This window comes from Silene latifolia, chromosome 5, assembly GCF_048544455.1.
Source record: "Silene latifolia isolate original U9 population chromosome 5, ASM4854445v1, whole genome shotgun sequence".
Taxonomy (NCBI): domain Eukaryota; kingdom Viridiplantae; phylum Streptophyta; class Magnoliopsida; order Caryophyllales; family Caryophyllaceae; genus Silene; species Silene latifolia.
Window position 1 is genome coordinate 1,267,946 of NC_133530.1, and position 26,722 is coordinate 1,294,667.

The following is a 26,722-nucleotide window of genomic DNA, read 5'->3' on the forward strand; positions in this document are numbered from 1 at the left end:
GTACAATCTTACGGTTTTAAACCTAAGTCATGGCTAGCGATTCCTCGGTGAAATCAAGGTTGGTACATAGGGGTAAACATAGGCTTGCCTTCGTGCAATTTCTTGACATTTTAAGCTTTCTAACATCAGCAGCCCAATAAAAATCAATCTCTAATATAATCACTCTCGTATGATCCAAACCCCAAATTTGTTCAAAATTTTAAGCTTCCTAATTTGGTGTTCTTCCTAAAAAATGTATTATAAATACAATACAAACACATTAATTCCTACATCTGTTCTTCCCCAAATTGAATGAAAACAAAACAAAATCAAAAGTTTTAAAAACTCACAAGCTTTTCGATCTTCATTAATGAAAATGAGTGTTGATTTTGCAAAACCCTAACTGAATTTGTTTTTTTTTTTGGTGAACAACGGAATTTAATTGTTGTGCAACTATTTAATCATTATTATCATCATATCAAATTAGTCTCGTGTAAAACGATTTGACCAGACGCACTATTGTTGGCAAATAGGCAAATATCGTCTTTATTAATTATCTGTTGTTTTTTTCCGTATTGTACGAGGGATTTCAAACATAAATAACTATTGATTTTGAATCGGATTTTCTATCTTGCGCGACGAAACAAGCACAAGTAGTAAACATTCGAGAATGCGCTCGCTCCAGTGGAATTAGGTGCAAGATCGATCAAATGGAGTTAAACGATCCTCAGTTCATCACCAATAGTGTCAAGTACTACAAGTCTATAAGAATGACAAAACGTTAATTATAATAATAAGTTATAAAATACTCGAACACAATACGAGTACATAGGAAATTGGAATTTAATAAATACGGAGTTTTTTTTTTTTTTGGATCAAACGGACATAAATTAATTAAAAGGAAAACCAGTTCAAGAAGTATACATCAAGGGGGCGGGTCGGGGGGAAGCGGCTCAATGGCCGAAACAAAGTCTTTAGTGCACAAATTACTAACAAAAGAAGGGGCTAGGTCCCAGGTAAAACATCCATTACAAGAGGTAGTATCATTTAAAGAAAACTTGGCAAGAGAATCCGCAACTTCATTAGCCGATCTCTTCTCAAACATAAGCTTCAAATGGGGAGAGTCTTCCAAAAGATCCCTACACTCAAGGACAATGTTAGTAATAGGCCCACATAGTGGGGTACTACTCAAGATGTTAGTGACCGCAATAAGACAATCAGAGGCAATAATACACTTATCCAAGGATTGGGCGCAAAACCGGAGTCCCTCCCGAATGGCAAGGATCTCACAAACAAAGGGGTTAGGGCCAAACAGACGCGACGACCAACCCTTGACCCACGACCCAACATCATTCCTGACAACACACCCAATACCAGCTAAAGAAGAGGAAGGGGAGAAGGCCGCATCAACGTTGACCTTAAGCCAACTATGCGGAGGGAGAGCCCAGCTACACGGGTAGCAAAAGGCAGAGGGAGGGGCACAAACGGGGACGGCCGGGCTGGAATTGGCCACGGTCCAGGCAGCAGAAAGGGCGGATGTGGAGTCACAGAAAACATGACAAGGGGTGAGCGAGGGGGTCGAGAACAGGAAGTCGCATCTTCTGGTCCAAAGACGCCAAAGAAGGAAAGAGAAGTTAGTGGGCCAAGAGGGGTTAGAAGAAGTACAGTTCGAATGGATCCAAGGCTGGAGGTCAAGGGAAAAGAAGGAGGGTAAGACATCAAATTGGGCCCAAACAGATGAGGCGAAACTACAATCGCGAAGGAGATGAAGAGTCGATTCCTCGAGAGAAGGGCTAGAGCAGATGGAGCAGGAATGAGATAGGATAATACCGCGATGGAAGAGGTTAAGATTTTGGGGAAGTTTATCCCACCAAGTAAGCCAGAGGAAGAATTTGATTTTTGGTAGGGTCGGGAGGTCCCAGAGCCACCCCAGATCAGGTGTGACACAGGGCGGGCAGGGGGTTTGGCTGGTAAGGGAGGAGTACATGGAACCAATAGAAAATTTATTTTTGGGGGCGAGAGAGGTAGTTAAGATGTCCAACCGACCAGGGGAGGGGAGGGGTATGGCTGAAATGGAGTTAATGATAGCACAGGGAAAGACAAAGTCAAGGTTCTCAAAGCTCCACGAGCCATTGGAGATAATGGAGCAAAGATTGGCATTACAAGAATATTTATTAAGGGGGCCATGAATGACACTCCTTAAAGGCCCAAGAGAAGACCACCTATCAGTCCAGAGAGAGATAGAAGTCCCATCTCCAATGGACCAAATGAGGTGGCTTTGGAGGAGAGGGGCACCAATGCCCACGTTTTTCCAAATGTGGGACCCGGTTCTAAAAGAAGTCAGGCGGGGGAAATAGTATTTACTACACAAGGCTCTAGAGGCAAGGGAAGATTTTTCATAAAGGATTTTCCAAGTCAGTTTGGCTGAGTAAGCATCATTGAGGGGACGGGCAGCTTTAATCCCAAGACCACCCAAAATCAAAGGTTTGGTAACCAGATCCCAGTTAGAAAGGTGAAGCTTTCGTGAGGAAGTGCCCGACCAGAGAAAGGTGCGAACACATTTATCAATTTCAGCAAGGGTTAGGGCAGGGAGGCGAATACACTGCATGATATGAGAGGGGATAGCGTTTAAAGTAGACTTAATGAGGCAAAGTCTGCCCGCCTTGGAAAGGAAGCGGGTTTTCCAATTTGCTAACTTGGACTGGATGTTATCTAAGATAAACCGGAGATCAGCCTTCTTGGGCTTGGTTCCTTTAAGGGGAAAACCAAGGTAATTACCGAGGTTGGAGGTTGTCTTGATTCCGAGGGAAGTCTCAAACATGTTAATATTCTCCACAGAAGTGTGTTTAGAAAAAATGAGTTTGCTTTTAGAACAGTTAATTTTCTGTCCCGAGGAGGAGCAGAAGCTCAGGAGAGTGTCTTGGAGGGCGCAGAGGTTGTTTTCAGAAGCACGCCCAAACAGCAGAATGTCATCCGCAAAAAGAAGGTGAGAGAAAGAAGCACCCCCCTTGCCAAGAGGAAACGGGGTCGGTCAAGATCGAGCAGGATCGATGGATGAGGGTGGAGAGAGCCTCCATACAAATAATGAAGAGGTAAGGGGAGAGGGGGTCCCCTTGTCTAATGCCTCTAGAGGGGGAGAAACTAGGCAGAAGCGACCCATTGAAGGAGACATGGGTGGAGGGGGAGGAGATGCAGCTCATGATAAGGGAGATCGTGTCTCCATCAATATGAGCCTTAGAGAGGCAAGAGAGGATAAAGTCCCATTCAAGACGATCAAAGGCTTTTTCAAGGTCAAGTTTGAGGGCGAACCAACCTGTTTTGTTCTTAGAAGTGTGCATAGAGTGAAGAATTTCAGTAGCAACGATATAGTTAGTATCCGTTCCCCTTCCGGGGATAGAACTACCTTGGTTGGGAGAAATTATCTTGTGCATCAAGGGTTTCAGACGGTTGACAATGATTTTTGTGACAGTTTTATAAGTGGTGTTACAAAGGCTGATTGGCCGGAAATTTGTAATGGTTTGGGGGGAGGGGATTTTAGGGATAAGAGTAATGGTTGTTTTATTAATTGCTCCCGGCATACACTTGGTGAGGAAAATGGATTGGGTAAATTGGACAAAGTCGCCTTTGATGATGTGCCAACAATTTTTGAAAAAACCCGCATGAAACCCATCGGGCCCCGGGGCTTTCTTAGAGCCAAGAGAAAAGAGAGCAATGCGGATCTCATCTTCAGAGGGGACAAAGAAGGACGTAAGGGGAGGGTGATGACTCGGTAAGACACGGGTAGCAAAGGATTTTTCAGAGGTGTAGAGTTTGGCGAAGAAATTTGTGATGTGAGTAGAGAGGTTGTCATGACCGGAAATGGTAAGGCCGACATCGTCGACTAAAGAAAGGATCCTGTTGAAACTGCGACGTAAGGTGACAGTTTTTTGGAAGAAGGACGTGTTTCTATCACCATCCACCAACCAATTTATGCGAGAGCGATCTTTCCAAAAGGAGTGTTCCAAATTAAGAATGTGGTTCAGCTCATTGAGGAGTGAATCATTGAGATTATTGAGGAAAGTCGAGTTGGGGTAGCGGCAGAGGTCACGTTGGACTCCAAGCAGACGGCCATTAAGGGATTTTTTGCTTTTGAAAATGTTACCAAAGGCATTAGCAGCCCAGTTCCCCAGGACCACACTAAGTGAAAAAAGCTTGATGGGGACACAGTCGGAGGAGGAGGACCACGTGAGGTCAACGAGTGGGAGAAAGTTAGGGTCGGTGGCCCAAAAGGATTCGAATTTAAAGGCTTTAGGTTGATGGCAATCACTCAGAGAAGACCTAAGAATAATTGGGCAATGGTCAGAAGAGAGGCGGGTGAGGTGGGAATTATGGGAGTTGGGGTAATGGTCAAGCCACGATTGATTAACCCAAACCCGGTCAAGGCGCTCAAAAATTGGGTGAATACGTCTTTTATTAGTCCAGGTAAATTTGGGGCCAGAGAAACCAAGATCAATCAGGTTACAGTCATTCATAGTCGATTTGAACAGGTTTACTCTATTCCATTTAATACCACAACCTCCTAATTTTTCTAAGGGTCCAGTAACCTCATTAAAATCACCAATGCACACCCAAGGATGGTTAAGATTCACTGACAAAGCTTTTAACTCGTTCCACAAGTTAACTCTACGTTTAAATTTGGGGTTGGCATAAACAGCGGAAAGAAAAAAAACAAGTTTAGAAGACCGAACCTGAGCCACCACATTAACCATCTGATCGGCCTTGCCAACAAGAGTGATATCTACATCCAAAGAATTCCACAACAAGATAATACCGCCAGTAAAACCCGCAGGGTCGAGGATTTCCCAAGAATCAAAATGAAGACCACGCACAATAGCCAAAGAATTAGGGGAGCTGACACGGGTTTCAGAGAGAATGACGATGTGAGGTTTATGGGCATTCACAAGATAGGAGAGATGGGTGGTAAAGGACGGGCGGGCAATGCCACGACAATTCCAATAAAGGATATTCATGTTGGGAGGAAGAGGAAGAGAGTTAACAGGCCCTGCCAGAGCCTCTGGATTTCCCGCGTCCCCCTCCGCGTCCAATTCTCTGCCTAGGAGGGTGCTGGAGACCTTGATGTTTGACCCCGTCAGAGACAATAAGACTTCTCTGCGATCCCAATCGAGGGCAACCCAGCTTACCCAAATGTTCAGTTGATTCAATGGGATTGCTGTTCTGAAAATCTTCACCGTATTGGAGAAGCTTGCAACTAGGAGGTCTTTCTCTAAAGAGGTCAACAGTGAGACTGTCCTCAATCGAGGCAAAATGGGAGTGGGGTCCGACAGGAACTCCAGGGCTTCTGGCAGCACGGGAGCAAGGGGGGAGTGGTCTTTGTGGTTTACAAACCATTTCAGGAAGCAAAGGAGAACATGGGGCAGATTCAAGAGGTCGGTTAAATCTGGAAGATGAGCTGGGGCGATGAATCTGTTGGGTCTCCGGGAAGTGAGTAGGCTTAAGGACAGGCAATGTGGAGGAGGCTGGAACGGATTGGCAAGGATGGCTCGCAGGACAGGTGCGGGTACTCGAAGCGAGACGAGGAGGGGTTCGAACATGAAGATAGTTTGGTTTACTGGTACCTCTGGCAGAGTGAGGGGTGGGGGTTGGGAGGAGGCCTTTATTGGAGCCTCGGGGTGGAGGAGGAGAACGAATAAGGGTGAGGGAAAGGTCTGATCGTGGTTTTGATGGAACAGAAGTTGTGGTGGGTGGTAGGTGGATGGGAAGCAGCAGCGGAGGAGAATGTGGTCTGTCATTTTGGGTTGGCATGGGATTTTTTTTGAAGATTTTTTCTTTGCTGGTAGTATGGGTTAATGTTAGGGGAATGATAAAAAAAGGGAAGGGAAGGGGTAGGGTAGGCTGATAGAGGTAAGGATTAAAATATTGAAGGTCGAAAAGTAACTTGAGTTTCACGGGCAGGGACAAGGGAGTACTAAGAATTATTTTTGAATGGTCAGGGTGAGTTGGTGGAGTGGGAAATAAAGTGGTAAGAATTATTTTTGAATGGTCAGGGTGAGTTGGTGGCGTGGGAAATAAAGTGGTCTTTGGCACATTTTTTGGAAAGAAAAAGGGGAATTTGCTTTTTCCTGGGAATGGTACCATGGTCCAGCTTTTGTCAGAAGACTCTTGACTAGTGGGAAAGGGAGCCTCAGGAACACTACCAGAGCCAGCATGAGGGGGACCACACTTAACCTCGTTAGTAACCCCGCATGCCCCATTGCATCGACTTTGACAAATAAAACAGAAAATTTGCTTTTCGGCAAGTCGAACCTCTTGGCAGAAGGAACCAATCCAAACTCTAGTTGGGGGAGGTTGAGAGTGGTCCAAATGAACGGACAACCGCGCAAATCGCGCATTATTGTTACTCAAGCCATTCGGATCAAACTTGATAAACCCGCCTAAAGCATTTCCGACAGCCTGAAGAATGTCGGTGCGGTGGTATTCAATAGGCAACTCAGGGAGAATAACCCAAGTAGGGACAAAGTTGATTTTCGCTGATGATGGTTGAAAATTGGGGCACCAAGGTTGGATATGGACATAGTGACCAAGAACAAACCATGGCCCGTTGCTCCTGATATTCTGAAGATCAGACACGTTTTCAATTTTACATGAGTAAAACCCACGTCCCAACCCAATCAACCGGACATGATTTTTGCACTTCCACAAAGAGCGAAGGGACGATGATAGGTGAATAGAATCAATCGATTTTCCAGTGAGCTTGATAATTAAAGTGTTTTCCCATGTTGTTTTTATGGAATTAACAATCACCGGAGGGAGAACAATTCTGGGTTCAACACGATTTTGGGGAAAAATCGGGTCTTTTGATTTGGGGGCAGAGGAGGAGAAGACGGGGTTTTTTTGTAGTTGTGGGTGAGGGATAGAATTAATTAGGGCAGTACGGTAAGAAACCGCCGCCGGTGGCTGGGTTAGTGGTGGAGAGGAGGTGGTTGGCAAGGGTGGGTTAAGGTTTGGAGGGGCGATTCGATGGCTAGTGTGCGCGGTGTTCCTCAAATGACTCGTGGTGGCGGTCGGAATTCTGGGGATGGTGACAGGGACCCTTGGTGGCCAGGGAGAAGGTGGTGGTGGTGGGTCGGGGTGGTTCATCGGGGGTATTGTTTTGGGCATTTTCCTTACTTTATCTCTCTAACTCACATCTCTCTAAGTTCTTGTTTTTTTATAAATACGGAGTTAAGGCCAGCAATTCTACGGTGAAACAAAAGTTGGTACATGATGTAAAACGGTGGCAGTACGATACGACATCTTGACTACAAAAAACACAAAGCTTTCGTTGGCCAGATTATAACGAATCAACCAGGAGGACCTCTTGCTTACACCACAATAAAAGCATAATTCTCCATTAATCAAGCTTACAGGCTTTATAGGCAGGTCTTCATAGGTCGTCCATTTACCATTACTAACCTTGCTAACCATTGCTCCAATATCGATCATGCCAATTTCAGTCCACTCACTAGATTTTACGTCTGTCAATTTTAGAAGCTTCCATATACTATGCTTAGTGTCGACTTCGACCATTATGCCTAGAGCATTTCCCATACTTATAAAATAGATTTCATAAAGGTCCCCATCAAAAACTGACCTATCTACGTTGTTCGAATAAGAAATCAAATATAGGGTTTCTGTATCGATATCCATGGCCAAAAAAGGGAAAGTACTTCTACACCAATACATAATTCCTGCGATAAGGAGCGGCCCACAAATCTCAAGTGGACCAGTCAGGGGTATACGTCTCCAAGCTTTATCAATACCGATAGTAAACACACTTACATCATAACTAGTTGGATGCTCACAAGCGCACAAATGCACCATTTTATACTGACCAGAGGAATTAACTGCGAAACTACACAAAGAAGTACTTGAAAGGGCGGATCGCACCACATGAACAAGGACAGAAGGCAGACGAATGATTCGTTTACTAAGAGGATTCGCAAGATAAAACTTTTGTGAATCCCGATAATCAAAAAGCAAGACTAAGCCATTAGATGAACCGTTAATCATGGCCGGGAAGGGTAATTCGATTTTTGTTACGTCTTTATCAAAATAATATACCTTATGGCGTCTCTCAAACTTCTTACGTTTCTCAAGGAAAGATTGTATGATGAAAGAGGCAGAAGTAGCAGTAGTAGTAGTAGGCATTTGGCAATGCGCTCTAATAAAAAAAGGGTCGCTAATTATATCGTACCACTGCTTGCACACGTATCTCATAACGTCCTGTAGGACGTTAGCAGGAAGAAAACGTAGGATGTTAAATATGACCTCTCTAGGAAGGTAGATAACACGAGTACGTCGTCTTTCTCTGTCTCGTTTTCGCTTGTTGGGAGCAGAAACTTTGTTTTTCACTTTGTCGTCTACTCTCGGCTCCTGAAAAGTTATAAGCTATAAATAAAATCTTTACGTTTGATTAAAATACTCCTAATACAAGAATAAAAACGAGAAGAATCTTTTCTTAATGAAGCTTCGTAGTCTGTTTCGTCGAGCAATTCTAAGGCTTAAAACAACTATAAACGTAACATGAATTTTGATGATGGAATAAAGAGAGAACTAAATATAAAAAGTAAAATACAAAAATAATGATGTACCTGAGAAAGAGAAGAATGAGAATTGTGACGAATCGTACGTGGAACTCCGGTATCCATCGTCGATTTTCTTCGAATTAGTCTTATGTACGAAAATTGCAAAACCCTAACAGTGTAAACCGTCCCCAAATTTGGTACGTTAATTAATGGTGGGACAACTATTTAATCATCATATATATAAATATATAAATAATAATAAGTTTCCTAAAAAACGGTCTCTCACTACATTAATGAGAGAGACAAATCTTAAATCATACGGAGTAATTTTTTTTTGTAGGAGTATCCTACAAAGTCACAACTTTCCCTTAATTCCTTATACTATTATGGAAATAATTATGATTGGTGGATCCATAGTAGAAATCCCCGGGATTTCGAGACATCGCAAACCGAAGGTTTTCTTTTTTTTTCGTGTTCTAATTCAACCTTGACTACTAGAAACTCCTTCGGTTTCAATAAATAATTAATATTAAGACTACTCAAATAAAACTGAACTAAAATAAATAAACCTGAACTTAATAAAAATATACGTAAAATTTTTTGACTGGAAAAAATAAATAAGAAATTTTTATTTTATTTTGGCCTAAAAATTGAATAGACAAACGTATAAAAAAAATCTGTCTCGGGATCTCGGGTCTTTCTACTGGATCCGTCTCTTTAAAGTTTTTATGATGATTATAATCCCATAATATGGTTACTAGTTTAGATCCCGCGCAATGAAGGCGCGGTATTTATAGAATTTTTATTTTTAGAAAAACAAAAAAATAACTATAATACTAATCCAAAAAATTGAGTAATGTCATGAAATGTGTATAGTTTTAAACAAAATTAATGAAATTGTTTATAAATTTTTTATTAGCATATATTTTAGGTACAGTTTAGCACACAAAGAACGAATTTTTTTGTCACAACAAATTTAGAAATGAATTTTAAATAAAGGATTATATCAAAATAGGAAAATAAATAAGAGATTTTATAAAAATAGGAAATGTGTTTTAGACCGGAAAACTTGAAATTTTAGGTTAAATATATGGGGGATCAAGGAAAGTTATGATTATAATCCCATTAAACCAAAACGCCTTATAAAAGTTGGCGAGGGTTTACGCTGTTAAGGTTCTGCAATTACAGTACGTAAGAAAATCGATGATGAAGACTGGAGTTCCACCTACACATCGCTATCCTTCTCGCTCGAAACTTGGTCGCCACAATTCATCTCAGGTACTTCGTTAATTTTGTACTCCGTATTTAATTTTCTCTTTTCGAGAAATTTATGAAACTTAGGAGCTCTTTTTAATACGAATAAATTCTTGTCGTTTTTATTCTTGTATGAGGAGTATTTTAATTAAACGTAAAAAAAAAAAGAAAATTATTTAATGAAAGGGAGTAATTCGTAGCACAACTCTGTTTCGTGTGTTCCATTGTTACACCTTATAATTTTTCAGGAGCCAAAAGTGGAGGACAAGGCGAAAGACAGAGTTTTTGTTCCTAAAGAGGTCATATTTAACATCCTACTGTTTCTTCCTGCTAAACTCCTACATGACGTTGTGAGATACGTGTGCAAGCAGTGGTACGATATAATTACAGACTCGTTTTTTGTTAGAGCGCATTGCCAAATGCCTACGACTACTAATTCCGACTCTTTCATCGTACAAGCTCCCTATACGAGACATAATATGTATTTTGTTGTTCATGAAGACGTTGCTAAATCAGTCATGCTAACAAAAATACAATTACCCTTCCGAGGCATGATTCAGGGTTCATGTAATGGCTTAGTCTTGTTTTGTGATAATTGGGATACAAGCCGAAAGGTTCATCTTATGAATCCTCTTAGGAAACTAATAGTAAATATGCCTCCCGTCATACCTGTGGTGTTGGGGTACCTTTTCTATACAACGTATGGTTTTGCAGTTAATTCCTCCGGTCAGTATAAAGTGGTGCATATTTCCTTCTATATCTCCCCTACTTATAGTTGTGAAATGAGTGTGTTTACTATCGGGGTTGATAAATCTTGGAGACCGCGGCCTATTGATCTTCAACATCTTCTAGGTACACCCCTGAACTACGGAGACATGCCTTGTCCACTTTGGAATCCCGGGCTACTTATTGCAAGATTTCTGTATTGGTGTAGTACTTCATTCGTATATTCTTTGGCTATGGATGTCGATACAGAAACCCTTTATTTGATTACTTGGCCAGCGAGCGTAGATAGGGAACGTTTTAATAGGTACTTTATAAGTATGGGGACAGCTCTAGGATTAATGGCCCAAGACGACTCTAATCCTGCTATATGGAAGCTTTTAAAATTGACAGACATAAAATCTAGTGAGTGGACTGAAATTTCCAAGATCGATATTGGAGCAATAGTTAACAAGGTTACTAAAGGTAAATGGACGATGACCTATGGAGTCGTGGCTATAAAGCCTGTAAGCTTGATTCATGGAGAATTATGCTTTTATTGTGGTGTTATTAGCACGAAGTGGTCCAGGTTCGTTCGTTATAATCTGGCCAACGAAAGCCTTGTGTCTTCCAGAGTCAACATATCGTGTAATGGAGCCTCTAGTGTTCATCATGTACAAACTTTTGTTTCACCGAAGAATTGCTACCCTTGACTCCTTTAAATAGCCACGGAATACTCGTTTGTCCCAATGAATAGTTTACACTTGCTTTATTTTGTGAGGTGGAAAATAGAGCAAGTACATATTATTGACTGAGACGGAGACTATAGTTAATTATTATTATTAAGAAACTAATCCGTATTAGTTATGAAATTCTTATGTACTCGTATTGTTTTCCGTCTATTTATAATGTTTTGTCATTGTTATAGTACTAGATCTTGCACCTATTTCCACACAGAGCAGATCCTCCGTCCCATCTGGTGTTCCATTACTTTTTATAGTGACACATTAGCACTTTAAGATATAATATTATCATTTTTATTATTTAAGTGTGATGTGTCAAGTTCTTTAAGAGGATGAGACATAAGAGTGGGACAAGTGATCTCTACTGATCTCCACGGGTTGTTTTCTTATGTGTGCAAATTTGTAGAAATCATTTTCATCTACTTATGCTAATTAGTTAAGCTTAGTTCAATTCAGCCGAATTTAACCACGATCTCCTAGCAACACCTTCGTTTCCATTATTAAATAAGGGACGTGCTAAATCCCGCACATCATTTTACTCAATCCCGCACTTAATTCCACCTTATTCCAAAACTACCCCTCTCATTTCTCCCCATCATCAAACGAGAAACAAGAGAGAGAAAGAAGAGAAGTAAAAAAACCCCAAATATCAATCTCACTGGCACCCTCCTCCCTCACCGCCCGTCGGCACCCTCCTCCCTCACCGCCTGTCCCTGCGCCGGCGACCACCACACCGCATTCTTATCCACGCGACGACCATCACTTCACGCCCTTGTCCTCGCGCCGACATCCCCTTCCCCGCAGCCGACCACCCTCCCCGCAGCCGACCACCCCTCCCTTGTGGAATGTCGAGCAACTCGTAGAAATCCATGCCGGATTTCTTAGCTGCCCGAAAGAGAACCTGTTCTATAAGGTGTTGTGCAGGGTCCCCTTCTGGTGTCGCTTCCATGAAGAACTGAACTTCAGAGACTGCTTCTTCGTTTGTGAAGTATTGATAAAGTCCGTCTGAGGATCCTTTACAGGCTGAATCTGAGATATTCTCCGAGTTTACTGCTTTCGGGTTTACTGCTTTCGAGTTTACTGCTTTCGGGTTTACTGCTTCTTCGTTTGTGAAGTATTGATAAAGTCCGTCTGAGGGTCCCCGTCTGAAGTATTCTCCGAGTTTACTGCTTTCGGGTCGCTCAGGGACTTTGCTGAGATCCTTTACAGGCTGAATCTGAGATATGGAGCATTATTTGGAGCATTATTTGCAGAAATTGGAGCATTATTTGGTTGGTGTTGCAGGGAAGTGTAGAAATTTGATATATGCATCAGAAGAACAAGTCTTTACAACGCTGAATCTCGCTGAATCGATTTTTGCTAAGCTAGATATCCAACATTTTATTCCTCCTTGCTGATATTGATTTTATTCCAATTCAACTACTGATATTGTAATCAGCTGTTTGTCTACTGGTTTGCCTTGCTGTTTGTAATCAGCTGTGATGTTGGTGCCTAATGTGTGGGTATGATAAGGAAGGAAGGGTGGAGATTAAATGGTCAGATAATTTGTCATTATTTGCTCCATTGTTTCTGCCTTATTACACATAAACGAGCAAACAATTCAACTACTGATATTGTATCATTTGGGTTGCTGTTTCGTCTTTCACTTCTCTTGATGAAAGACTACAATATAAGACATGAGCATAAGACGGAATTATGAAACGTAATCATGTAATGTAATTAATAATGTAAAACTTGATGAAGACAAGAGTCATAAACAAATAGCTAAAAGTGCCCACTTAAAAATATGAGTACGAGTTCGAAACAGTTTTCACTAAAATTCATTATGTGGAAGATGATATGGTTTTTGCTGGAGAAGCTTCTCCAAATTGTGGTCCTTGAGATTGAAAAGATATTATTTTTTGCTCAATTTGCTTGAAGTCGGGAACTCTACTCTTATCAGCATGATGTCTCCAAAGCGGGTGCATGGTTGGCAATGGTGACCCATTTCTAAGACGCACCTAGAAAAGGGATTAACAAACTTGTTAGGGAACTTCATATAACACATTAATTAAGAAATATAATGAATTCGAACATACCCATATAAAGTGTCTGCCATAACTTATAAATACAATGGAAATTATTTGTTTCGGCCCCTGTGATATTGCACTCGTTCGCGTCACTGGTAAGCATGTAAAACTATTCGTAGGTGACAAACATGTGAAAATTGCATCATAGCAATTAGCTATGATGAATCCCATATCGGCATCCATCCAATGTATCACTGGTGCATCTTCATCTCTTTTCCACCATGAAATTCTCTTAATCAATTTAGCGAACTCCATTTCGCCTCCATATAATCTTATATAAATATGTCTATTTTTTTCTAACTCATCCACCATATCACGTCTAACTGTTGGCCACTTATGTTCATCACCATAAATCTCTTGAGCAATCGCCGATACCCACGATTCCCATCGCTATCGACATTCACCCAATCAATTATCCATTGTACCATGAAATTAGGAACCGCATTTGGACAAGGAAAAAGTGACGTATGTTTGGTTCCCTGTCGAATTTAGCAATTAAATTAAGCAATTGAATTTAGTACAATTTTAAACAAAACATTTATTAAATAGTATTTACTTACTTGTGGAGACGACATATAATGTGGTATGTTTAAATCAGGAATGTCTTTTGAAACATTAGTAGCTGCGGCCGTGGGTCTAGTGACCTGCAGATTTATAAAAGGTAGCTAAGCAAACTACGATAACAATATAATGGTATATTTTATGCCCGATACGCTCTAAGAGCATCCGCAAAGGTGGGGAGGTGCCTCCCCATATGTACTCTCTCTCCTCAAATGGGGAGCCTCATTATTGCACACACCTCCCCTTAATTAGAGGCTCCACCATTTGTAGGGGAGGTTCCCATATGAAAAAGTGGGCCAAGTTCTATTAAAAAGTGGACCAAATATATCCATGTGAGATCTTGTTTGATTCGTCTTTACGAGTACATTAAAAATATCGAACTTTTATAATTTTTGCAAATACGTAGCTAACGATATTTACCGCGTAAAACACGCGTTGACAAACATGAAAAAGTAAAGTGGTAAAGTGGAGTTGAAATGGGGAACCCCATTGTTGCAGAGATGTAGTTATGAAATGGGGAGGTTAAATGGAAAAGTTAGTGGAAAATTAGGTGGACGAATAAGAAAAGGAAAGAGAAAATATGGGGAGCCCCATTGTTGCGGATGCTCTAAGGCCGTGGCTTCTCTTTTGCTTTAGCATCTCAAGTCAGTGTCTGTCTATAAAGCTGCAAAGGCTATTTGTTCCTTGTTGAGTTCTATAAGATTAGTAGCATAGGTTGCTTACATGTGGACAATTCATAGGTTGTGGTATATTTAGATCGGGTACTCTTTGTTATTCAGTTTTTTTTTTCAAAGGGCAAATATGGAAAATTAGGGTAAAATGTGTAGGACTTAGCAAACAGGTGTGCGGGATTTAGCATATACGTTAAATAATTAACCATTATGCTTTTTTTTTTTAAAAAAAAAAACCTACTGAATAAGACGGATAAAGTATTCAGTCAATAAGTTTCCGATTTAGAGCCAATATACATAGAACATTCGTGAATCGTGATGCGCTCTAACAAAAATTGGGTCGCTAACTATATCGTCCCAGTTCCCGCTGCTTGATGCAGGACTTCAGCTGGAAGAAGAATTAGGATGTTAAATGTCACCTCTTTAGGAAGATTGATAAAACTTCTACATACGAAGTATGTGTTTATTTTTCACTTCGTTTTCGCTTTCAGGGAACAAATTATTTGTCTTTCACCTTGTCGTCCAGTCTCGCCTCCAAAAAAATCAAAAACTGTAACAAGTGAGCAGACAAAACAAAATAATTATGCTAAGAATTACTCAAAATAATTATGCTAAGAATTACTTACTCTAGTTTAATAAATTTTTTGTGTTTAATTAAAATACGGCTCATACAAGAATCTAATCTAACACCTTTATAAAATATGAGAGCACCCATGTTACTATTCATTAATGAATAGTAATTTGCCTAATGAATAGTGCTTCGTAAACGGGTTGGGCTGGGTATGTTATTCGGTTTTGGGCTCCTATAGGTCTGACTTGTGAATTCTCCTCTTAATGGCATAGTGGGCCGTTTTTAATATCTCAGCATCCCAACTATGTCTCAATGTCTAACTCTCCATCATCTTTAACCCAACACCTTGCCTCTTCATACCCCTCCACTCACACCTCATCAGTTGCTAAGAAAATAAAGCGTAATTATCTTCATTCGCATCACCTTCGATGGCCTGCTTTCAACGAAGGACTGTGATTATGACCATGTTGACTGAATTAACACCGTTTTATAGTATGTTATTGTATAGGTCATGAATGGAGTGCTTGATTCTATCCATTACTTTTCGATAATCATAACAGTAATTTAAGCCCTTTCTAAACACTTGATGTGCCAGCAACGCGGAGGATAAACCCAAATATTTTGAGCAAAATGATTACCAAGAATTAAATATTTTCTAAAACTTGTCAACAAGATGTCCAAATTTCAAGTAAACAAGTTCAAGGTTAGACGTGGACGAAAGTGAAGATATAAAAAGAGGTGATTTTTGAGTTTTATTACATCGCGAGAGTTTAGGTTGAGAAAAAAATTGTAATCAGCTAAATTCCATACAAAGTGAGCTAAATTGTCGATAAAAATAATCACCAAAAGCAATAAGTAACACAAATTCTAACATAAGACGGAGATATCCGTCTTAAGCTTAAGACGGGTCAAGTATACTTATGTGAGATGAATAAAACAAAGGCATAATGCATAGGGAGATCCAAAATATTTATCTCATTCAAACAAGTGGTGATTACTTAAACCGTTTTATTCTTAGGACATATATATCCGTCATATACGTCTTAAGAGAGGCTTAATGAGTAAATAATTGCGACAAATTTTCACAAAGAATATCTTAACAAATTGTACATAATTAATACATCATGATCATTAAGTAAGAAGCAATTCTCTTGAGTAGTAAATAACTTCTCTAAACATTATAAAAGTGTAGATGTTGGGTAAACATGACGGATAAAGCAACGAATTCATATTAAAATAAATAAATAAATAAAATGAGCAATATGAAGGAATTGAGAGAAATTTAAAGAAGGAATAGTTAGAAAATAATACTAATTAACCTATACCGTACCCGCTTGAAATCTATATATGATGTTATATGCCCTAAACCACCCTATTCTGAAGCAATCAACTCACAATATCTATCATAATTGGTTTGATTATGTAACACCAAATCATCGAATGCGAGCTATAAGAGGAAAATGAGTGAGAAAAGGATGGGCAAGAGAAAGAGGAAAGGAAAGATAAGAATGAATAGTTCGAGGATAAAGTGGAGGAGGAGTATTATGAGAGAAAGTGAAGGAGAATTGAGAAAGAGGGGGGAGAAGGACGTGTTTGAGGATGCAAGGACGTCTTAGAGAGAGAGAGAGGGAATGAGAGAGAAGTAGGGGAAAGAGGAGGAGGAGGAGGAGGAAGGGGAAAGAGAAAAAGGACAAGTAGTACGAGAAGAAAAGGGAGGAGGAGGAGGAGTAATAATAAGAAAAATGATTATAATGAGAAATTTAAAAAATTATAAGAAAACTCCACTTAAAAAATCTAATTAGTAAACGTATTGATTTTAGTTTTCATTAATGTATCAATTAATAATCAGGATGTCATTTTCTTCTAATAATCATAGAGAGGCTAAACATAAGAGGCCGAGAAACATGAAAATAAAAGGGGAAGGAGGAATAAGAAAGGAAGCAAGGAGGATGAGAAGAAGGGTGAGGATCAGGTTTAGGAGGCGACAACACTAAAGAGAAAAAAATAGGGCAAAAGAAACGAACGAGGGGAAGAGGATGAGGAATGGAGGGAAGATAAGGAGGAAGGGTTAAGGGAAGTAGGAGAAATAGTAGGAAGAGAAGAGAAAGAAGGATAATACGGACAAGGGAAAGGGTGAAGGTCGAGGAAGTGAACAGTACAAGGGGAGAGAATCGGATGTAAGGAAAGGGAAATGGAAAATGTGAACGGTTAGAGGAAAGAAAAGGAGGAAGAGAAAGGGAGGAGAAAAAAATGAATATATGGAGCAGTAGAACAAAAATGATTAGAGTAATAATACGAGAGTAAGTGGAGGAGGAGGGAAACTGGAGGATATATAAGAGGAGGATAAGAGGCATGAAAGGTATAAGGGAGGAGGAAGAGGAAAGGGATGAAGATCGAGAGAGAATAAGGGGAAAGAAGAGGAGGTAGAGAGAGAAAAATGGATGGATGCGAACGATAAGAGGAAGGGGAATAAGGAAGGTGGGGAGGAGAAATGGGAAGATATGGAGGAGCAGTACGAGGAAAAATGGGAAGAAACGTAATATAAGAGCACGTGGAAGAGGAGAGGAAGCGGAGTATATATAAGAGGATGATGGGGGTCAAGGAAGGTTTATGAGAGGATGAAGGAGAAAGTTAAGGAGGAGGACTAGAGGATGAAAGTGGGTGGTGGCTTAGGATGCAACGAAGTTGGCGAGAAAACGGAGAGAGAAATAGAAGGATGAGGGAAAGAACGAGGGCGAGGGAGATAAGGCGGGAAAAAATGAGGAGAATGAGTATGAAGGGTGAGGGGAGAAGGCTGAGTAGTATGAGTGTAAAGGGAGAAGGAGAAGAGGTGTTTGAGGACGTGAGGATGTTGGAGAGAAAACGGAGAGGGAAAAAGGATGAGCAGTGAAAGGGAGAGGAATTGGAGAGGGAGAGGAATTTGGAAAAGAGGGAAATTAGGAAGGGGTAAGGAGGGAAGGGTTAAGGGGAGGAGAGGGAAGGGTTAAGGGGTGGAAAGGAAGGAGGAGGAATGATTATAACGAAAATAAACATTATAAAAAAATTCAACCCAAAAAAAGAATTTCCAAATGAACTGTTTCTAGGCATGTTAGCGTGGCATGAGACTAAGCGTGTTGTGTTTTCGTTACTCAACGTTCATTTTGTCTTTTCGCATTGTTATCGTTTTCTTTTGGTTTGATTGCCATGAAAAAACCCAAACTATAAATAAATCCAACATTAATTTGCACATAAAACCTCAACAATCAATATACCTCGGTAATTTAACATTGACGGTGGCAGTACGCTTATCGAATGATCCTTACGCAATATAATAATGCAAAAGAATACTAAAGCATTTACTATATCTAAGAATAGCCACATTGAATATGAATATAGCTTTCCCGAAATTAGGATAGAAACAAGAAGCAAATGGAAAACATTAAGCAACTTAACAATCTAATCAATTATAGTATGGTATTAATACCCTCAGAAAATTACACACAAAATTTTAAAGTTGGATTTAAAAATACAAAAACAAGAGAATTTGTACTTATAATTGTAAAGCAAAGTATATACACCCTCTATCCCGGTGATATGTTTACACTTTCTTTATTTTATAAGGGAGAAATAAAGCAAGTATAAACATATCACTGGGACGAAGGGAGGAAAATGCTAAAACAAATCAAAAGACGCTACTATGCTTAAGCAAACGTCAATAATTAAAATATCTTGGGGTACCGCGCGCTTGCGCACGCCGTGCAACCAACTAGTAAAAACAAAAGAGAGAATCTACTCGTATCGAAAAGGGCTCGCAATTCTACGGCTTAACTATAAACATTAACTTTTGATAGTGGAAAAGAAAAAATAAATTAATTACAAAATCGAAGTACCTATAAAGAACACAAATTTTCATTGAAGACGGCACATACCTCTTTCAATATGCAAGTGGCATTATTTATAAGGACTAGGGTGCTCCATTTCCCTCTTATCTGCCCTCCCACTTTACGAGGGACACTATCCGTCTTCAACTTGTGACGGATAATGTCCGTCACAAGCAAGACTTATTGGATAAAGAAAACAAGAATTGTGAGGACAAAGATTCCATTGAGTAGGTAGCCATGCGTAGTAAGTGGTCCATCGTCGATTTCTGTCCAATTAGTCTTTATGTACTCCACTATTTTACATACTAAAACTGCAAAACCCTAACAGAGTAATTTCTAAATAATATAATGCGAGTTTGGGAAGTACGGAGTGTACGCTTGCATAATTATTTACGGGATTACGGTTTAGTTTTCGTTTGAATAACTATGACGGGAAATGAAGGATGAGAAGGAAATTTAAACAGGAAATTTTCCATCTTTTGCATCTAAGAAATTATAACAAACTACACAAAATACTTCTATATTACGTCTCTGATTTTTGTGCAAAAATCAGAGGGCACCGTTTTATCTCAGTAGAAAATTTGCTTCCACTCAGGCACTAAAAGGGGTCGAATTATTATTCTATTAGGAATTCGGGGTCGATTCGGTGCGTTAATTATTGTCAAATCTGGTTCGTGTAATACAATTTCCTAACAGTGTTAACTCATCATTCACTAATAATGTCAAGTATTATAAGTCTATAACAATGACACAACGTTATAAATACTCGAAAAACAATACGAGTACATAATAAGAATTTCATAAATAATACGGAGTAGTAAAATAAAAAGGTTACAAGTTTGTTAATAATTACGTCAAAAATTCTTGGGTGAAACCAAGGTTGGTACATGATGAAATCCAGAGGTAGCATGGCAAGGTATGTCGACTTCGATAGACACAAAGCTTTCGTTGGCCAGATTATAACGAATTATCCAACACGACTTCGTGTTGACACCACAATAATGAAAGCATAACTCTCCATGAATCAAGCTAACAAGCTTAGGGTAGTAACCATAGGTCCATTTACCATTACTAACCTTGCTAATTATTGCTCCAATATCGATCATGTCGATTTCAGCAGTCCACTCACTAGATTTTACGTCTGTCAACCTTAGAAGCTTATATATACCACGCTTATGTTAGATATTGTATATGCACGAAAAAGGAATTGACAATAATAATACCGCACCGAATCGCCGCACCGAATCGACTCCTGCTTTCCTAATAGAACAATTCGACCCTTACTTTAGTGCCTGGGTTGTATCGAACTTTCTATTGAGATAAGACGGTGCCCTCTGATTTTTGGCACAAAAATCAGAGACGTAATATAGAAATATTTTGTGTTGAATGTTATACGTTCTTTGATGCAAGTAGAAGATTATGTTTTTTACTCTAACTTTTTCTTCTCATCCCTTTGTCTATTTATAATGACAAAACAGGGTACAGGGAGATGTATTTCTGAAGAGTTACAACTCTTGTAAATTCGGATACAAATAATTAAAATCCGAGTAGTGAGACCCCTTTCATAGTTATTCGAACCGAAAACTATACCGTAATCCCGCAAATAATTAAGCGAGTGTACACTCCGTACTTCCCGAACTCGCATTACATTATTTAGAGATTACCCATCTATGAACCAATCTTAATTACGCCAAATGAACCGGTAATTACTCTTAAATCACCAACAATCCTCCCCCATTTAAGCGTAATACAGATTAAACAGCTAACAAACATACCAATTTATGCATAAATGGAAATGTCACGAAGATTGAATTTCCACTTAGTGAAATTACACATTCCAAATATTCGAGTATCGGGGTGTGACTACGCATTGAACCCTTTCTACCCATTTTGAATACATGAAGATAACTCACACATAAACTAATTTACTTCTAAAAATTACATAAACCGACACTTATTTACAAGCCTAGTGTCCCATATCTATTCATGAACATTTGAGGAGCCAAACTCAATCTCCTTTGAAGCGGCTGAACTTCATGTTCATATAGGTTGATCTTTTCATCGTGTCCTTGCAAACACACTTTTTCAAAAGATCAACCTTACAACATGCAAGTCTAAGCACACACCTCGGGATATAAATTATTGTGTGCTTCAATCTCTTAACAATAGGCCTTCCACATTGAATTCAGCCTCTAACGTTGTATTAGAAGGGAATTGGGTATCCTATCGCCAAAGATCTTATACGAGTTTTAGTTTCATCCCGTCAACCGACTTTATAACCGGTCAAGTCCTTAGTTGACCCTTTATGCAAAGTGATCAACTAAAACTGAGATCTCACAAAAGACAACCAATATCAATTCCCATTTATGATAGTCTATAAACCGTGTTATAACAAACACCCCGGTGCGCACCGTTATTCACTATCAAAATTATATGAATGAAATTGGTCAAATACTTAAGGAAAATCGTAGATTATTTTCTTCAGCTACTTAGCCTTTTAACCGGCTATGCTAACACTACGCATACCAATTCCAATGTCAAACTCATAATGCAAATTCGATTTTGGAAATCCATATACTCATGGTACCTTCCCAAGTAAAATACACTACCACTAGTAGAAAATCACCTTCTACATTTGGTACTTCAATTTGCAAAATACTATCCCTCTAAAACCGAAAGAAAATGACATAGGACAAACCATCATAATTCATGGTTTAGTTTATACATTGTCACACTTGCTTAATCCCTTGCCAAAGATGAGTACTAGCTATACTAGTATACTTACTCAACTTGTCAAACCGCAATAATTAAGCCCTTGTGAAAACCCGAGTAATAGCTCCACTTTCATATTTGAATAAAAGCGTCATACTCGACCATTATTGAGAGTAATAATCATACTCTCACCCTTGATCTTAATACCAAGGATCATATTTCCTCCCCCATGTCCTTCATAGAAGAACACGATGACAGAGACACCTTTTACAAGGTAAATAATCTTTGCTTTGTGTCAAAGACCAACTTGTCAATAATCCTACAACACATGACAACTCCATAACCGGATTGTCAATAATTGAATATTCAATGCTATTGATTTACCTCTTACATGATAAACCACCATGACCCCATAATCTTATCATGGTTATCACAAACCATCATTTATATGGTAAATAAATCAATTAAATAATCAAACTTTAAAATGCTTTACACAAGATATTAACATGTTAAACAATCATACAAAACAGTTAGCACACTAACAACATTATTAAATAACCGATCACCACATGTTAAATAATCGATCAAGTATTTATTCATCTAAACACTTATTTCCATAAACATTATTATGGTCATGTATGTTCATCTCACATAATACCCAATGTAAGAAATAACATAATTTAAACGACCTTCTCATATGATACACTTATATTTCTAACAAGCCACATATGTGAACCATATGTTACCACTCAATATACATAATTCTGTGTATTACATTCAAGAGAGCATGTCATGATGACACTCATCTACAACACAATCATTTCATAAGACAATGCACAATAACTGCATCACAAAGGCATGATCATTATCATTAAATCAATTGATCAACAAATAAATATGTCAACAAACATTCTCAACATGGCATACATCATAGAAGATCGATCAAAAAACAACTTCTATAAAATTTTGATAGTTATACCCATAACATTAAACTTGCCCGAAATAAGACACAAATTTACATAACAATGAGACGGAAATTGACACAAAATGTGTCTCCAACCTAAGATGTCTCAAGTTACCATAAAACGGGAAACATAACAACATCCAAAGAATCAATAAACTATGCTATTAAGTTATACAAACACCCGTATAATGTCTCTTAATTTCGCATGGCCGTGTATAAAATCCAAAACAAGTTTATTAATAATATGAATGACATTCACACCCAACCAATTTCGTTATTATGGAGTACAGTTACATGGTAAAATGATAAAATAAATGAACTAAAACTCAATACTCACAACATGTGGGTGTAACAACAGAATATAGTCCATGCTTTCATGCATTTCAATACCCACCAAATTAGCATGGTGTCAAACATGATTGTGTGATAATATAATCCTTAATAATCACAAAGCATCATATTGTAAAACATCATCATGCTATTATCACCATCAATAAGGACAAATAAACATTGAAAATGCACAACATAATCCATCCATGAAACCTTCATTTCAGGCATAGTATACCATACTTCATTCATGATGATTATTGCATTTATGTGAGAAACAAAGTTCATATATACTAATAAATTGACATGTTCTTATTAATAGTGGACAGAGAACTAAATCAAGACATTATGTACACACCAATCAGTTTCCATCATATTTCTCATGTTGCATATACAATTTACTCATCCAAGATTAGTACGACTTTGACTTTGTCATTAACAGAGACAGTTATAAAGACTATTCAATCAAGGGTGAATAAATCCGACAAAACAGCGAGAGTTACCACACTATTAGACCACTAATTAGCCTTCACGCCGATCAAAAAAAAAATTCATTACATATATACAAGATATATAATGTTAAAGTGAATACACTGGCTAATATCAACCACACTTTATGTTGCCATTTTATATAAAACCAAGTTGTATCAATATCTTCATCATCATCAATACTGATCAATTGATGGTATACAAGCAAAGAAACTGAAAAATACTTTTAACTTTTAAATACTTTATTATATTCATGATATAAGTATTGTAGAAATTAATCATTATGCAACAATCAACTTGTAACTATAATCTCATGATTAGTCAAAGTTTCAACAAAAAAATAATGTGCAATTCATAAAATTACAAATACTAAGTGCTAGTATTACCAATAAAACATATCGCAATTTGTGATAATCATCGTGCATTATAAGATGGTATCACAAAATAAAGGCGCACACACTGACACACATGGCAAGCATAATTTTATTATTAATCATAGATATCAGAGATACGAAAGAAAAAACTTATCTCGCGATGCCTTTACAGTTAGATGCCCGAACTAAATTCCGTTTGCTTGATACGCACACTCACTCTTTTAAAAGACCTCGCGTATTTAAAGCATTCCAGATTTTGAACCCATGTATCAAACTTATAAAAAATTGGTCTTCCTAATCTACTCCATCGATTCACCACTAAATTTTTGGAATTTACAAAATTGCAATCATTGCAACATATTCCAAATTTTGACACCATCTCGTTTACTGGTCACAATACAATATAACCAGATTTCACTTATTTGGTTGTTATACCACACGCTTGATGCCACTGTGCAATAAATTTCAAGACCCAATCTTCTTATCACTCTGTACCGAGGATAAGAAGTACTCACACGCACAACATCAATAAAATGTAGATAAGAAATGCATCTTCATATGCCTCTTCTGAAATTAACACCGCCATTATTGTCATTCCTTAACATTCGTCTTGAAAGATTTTGAGAATTGTTCTATTAGATTGTTAGATATTGTATATGCACGAAAAAGGAATTGACAATAATAATACCGCACCGAATCGACTCCTGCTTTCCTAATAGAACAATTCGACCCTTACTTTAGTGCCTGGGTTGTATCGAACTTTCTATTGAGATAAGACGGTGCCCTCTGATTTTTGGCACAAAAATCAGAGACGTAATATAGAAATATTTTGTGTTGAATGTTATACGTTCTTTGATGCAAGTAGAAGATTATGTTTTTTACTCTAACTTTTTCTTCTCATCCCTTTGTCTATTTATAATGACAAAACAGGGTACAGGGAGATGTATTTCTGAAGAGTTACAACTCTTCAGAAATTCCGGATACAAATAATTAAAATCCGAGTAGTGAGACCCCTTTCATAGTTATTCGAACCGAAAACTATACCGTAATCCCGCAAATAATTAAGCGAGTGTACACTCCGTACTTTCCGAACTCGCATTACATTATTTAGAGATTACCCATCTATGAACCAATCTTAATTACGCCAAATGAACCGGTAATTACTCTTAAATCACCAACAGCTTATTGACTTTAGCCATTAAGCCTAGTGCAGTTCCCATACTTATAAATTGGCCTTCATCAAACTTTGTATTTGGGTCGGTTGGCCATGAAATCTGATAAAGGGTTTCTGTATCGACATCCATGGCGATAGAAACGGCTTGAATATTACACCAATACATAAATCCTGCGATAAGGATCCCACAACTATTAATTGTATGAAATGTGTTTCCGAAGGTCAGGGGTATACCTTGATGATCTTGAACCTCGATACATGATCTCCAAGCTTTATCAACACCGATAGTAAACATACTCATTTTATATCCCTGATGGTAGTCAAGGAAGGAAAAACGACCCACTTTATACTGACCAGAGGAATTAACTGCAAAACCATATGATATACCAGGAGCGACAGGTGGCAGACTATGTATTAGTTTCGTAACAGGATTCATCACATGAACCATTCGTTTATCTCGATAATCAGAAAGCAAGATGAAGCCATTACATGAACCTTGAATTTTGGCCTTGAACGGTAAATGGATTTCTGTTACCTTGACGGATTTAGCACCGTCTTGGTCAGCACAATATACGCTATCTTGATTAAGGTAAGATTGTACGAGGTAAGAGGCGGTAGTAGTAGTAGTAGTCGTCGTCATTTGGTAATGCGCTCTAACAAAAGACGGGTCACTAACTATATCGTACCATTGCTTGCACACGTATCTGACAACCTCGTACAAGAGTTTAGCGGGAAGAAAACGTAGGATGTCAAATATTACTTCTCTAGGAAGGTCGTTAATAACTTTGTCTTTCGCCTTGTGGTCCACTCTTGGCTCCTGAAAAATTACTCCCTCTAATTAAATAAATTCTTTACGTTTGATTAAAATACTCCCAATACAAGAATAATAAAAACGAGAAGAATCTTTTCGTAATGAAAAAGGCTCCTAAGTTTCATAATCTGTTTCGTCGAGCAATTCTAAGGCTTAAAACAACTACTGTATAAACGTAACATGAATTTTGATGATGGAAAAGAGAGAACTAAATATAAAAAGTAAAATACAAAAATAATGAAGTACCTGAGAAAGAGAAGAATGAGAATTGTGACGATGACGACCAAGTTTCGAGAGAGTTGGATAGCGATTCGTAGGTGGAACTCCGGTCTCCATCGTCGATTTTCTTTGAATTAGTCTTATGTACAGAAATTGCAAAACCCTAACAGTGTAAACCGTCCCTAAATTTGTTACGGTAATTAATGGGGTGACAACTATTTAATGAGAGACAACCCATAAATCATAATTTTTTTTTTTTGTAGAGTATCATACAAAGTCTAACTTTCCCTTAATTCCTTATTCCTTATACTATTACGGAAAGGAAAATGAGATAGCGAGACATTGCAAAACAAAGGTTTTTTACGTGTGTTTATCCAATTTTTAGGTCGACATAAAATAAAAATCATATTTTTATTTTAAAAAAAAAAGTAGGTAATATTAGTATTTTCCTCAGCAGAAAATTATATTTTTTATTAAGTTTATCTCAGCAGAAATGTAGGTAATAACATGTTAGAAAAACCCTTATTATATATATTTCCCAAATTTAGTGAGGGTTTACGCTGTTAGGGTTTTGCAATTATAATACTCCGTACTACGTTTTACATAAGACTAATTCCAAGAAAATCGACGATGGAGACTGGAGTTCCACCTACACATCGGTATCCTTCTCGCTGCAAA

At 38.4% G+C, this 26,722-nt stretch overlaps 4 protein-coding genes across 4 annotated transcripts; 1 reads left to right on the plus strand and 3 right to left on the minus strand.

Moving 5' to 3' along the window:
• Positions 1-744: 744 nt before the first annotated feature.
• On the minus strand, positions 745-7,217 carry LOC141656305 (uncharacterized). Its single transcript, XM_074463145.1, has 2 exons — positions 4,707-7,217; positions 745-1,118 (listed from the first exon to the last, which is right to left on the minus strand). The coding sequence occupies exon 1, from the start codon at positions 7,135-7,137 to the stop codon at positions 5,011-5,013; it is 2,127 nt and encodes a 708-aa protein (XP_074319246.1). The 5' UTR covers positions 7,138-7,217; the 3' UTR covers positions 745-1,118; positions 4,707-5,010.
• LOC141657925 (uncharacterized) lies at positions 4,282-4,988 on the minus strand. The gene is made up of 2 exons (XM_074465317.1): positions 4,386-4,988; positions 4,282-4,296 (listed from the first exon to the last, which is right to left on the minus strand). Exons 1-2 carry the CDS (start codon positions 4,986-4,988, stop codon positions 4,282-4,284), a joined length of 618 nt encoding a protein of 205 aa, XP_074321418.1.
• Positions 7,218-9,681: 2,464 nt separating the features above from the next.
• LOC141655771 (uncharacterized) lies at positions 9,682-11,236 on the plus strand. Its single transcript, XM_074462829.1, has 2 exons — positions 9,682-9,821; positions 10,046-11,236. Exons 1-2 carry the CDS (start codon positions 9,747-9,749, stop codon positions 11,210-11,212), a joined length of 1,242 nt encoding a protein of 413 aa, XP_074318930.1. The 5' UTR covers positions 9,682-9,746; the 3' UTR covers positions 11,213-11,236.
• Positions 11,237-24,914: 13,678 nt separating this feature from the next.
• On the minus strand, positions 24,915-26,224 carry LOC141655772 (F-box protein CPR1-like). Its single transcript, XM_074462830.1, has 2 exons — positions 26,072-26,224; positions 24,915-25,831 (listed from the first exon to the last, which is right to left on the minus strand). Exons 1-2 carry the CDS (start codon positions 26,159-26,161, stop codon positions 25,007-25,009), a joined length of 915 nt encoding a protein of 304 aa, XP_074318931.1. The 5' UTR covers positions 26,162-26,224; the 3' UTR covers positions 24,915-25,006.
• Between the last annotated feature and the right edge of the window lie 498 nt (positions 26,225-26,722).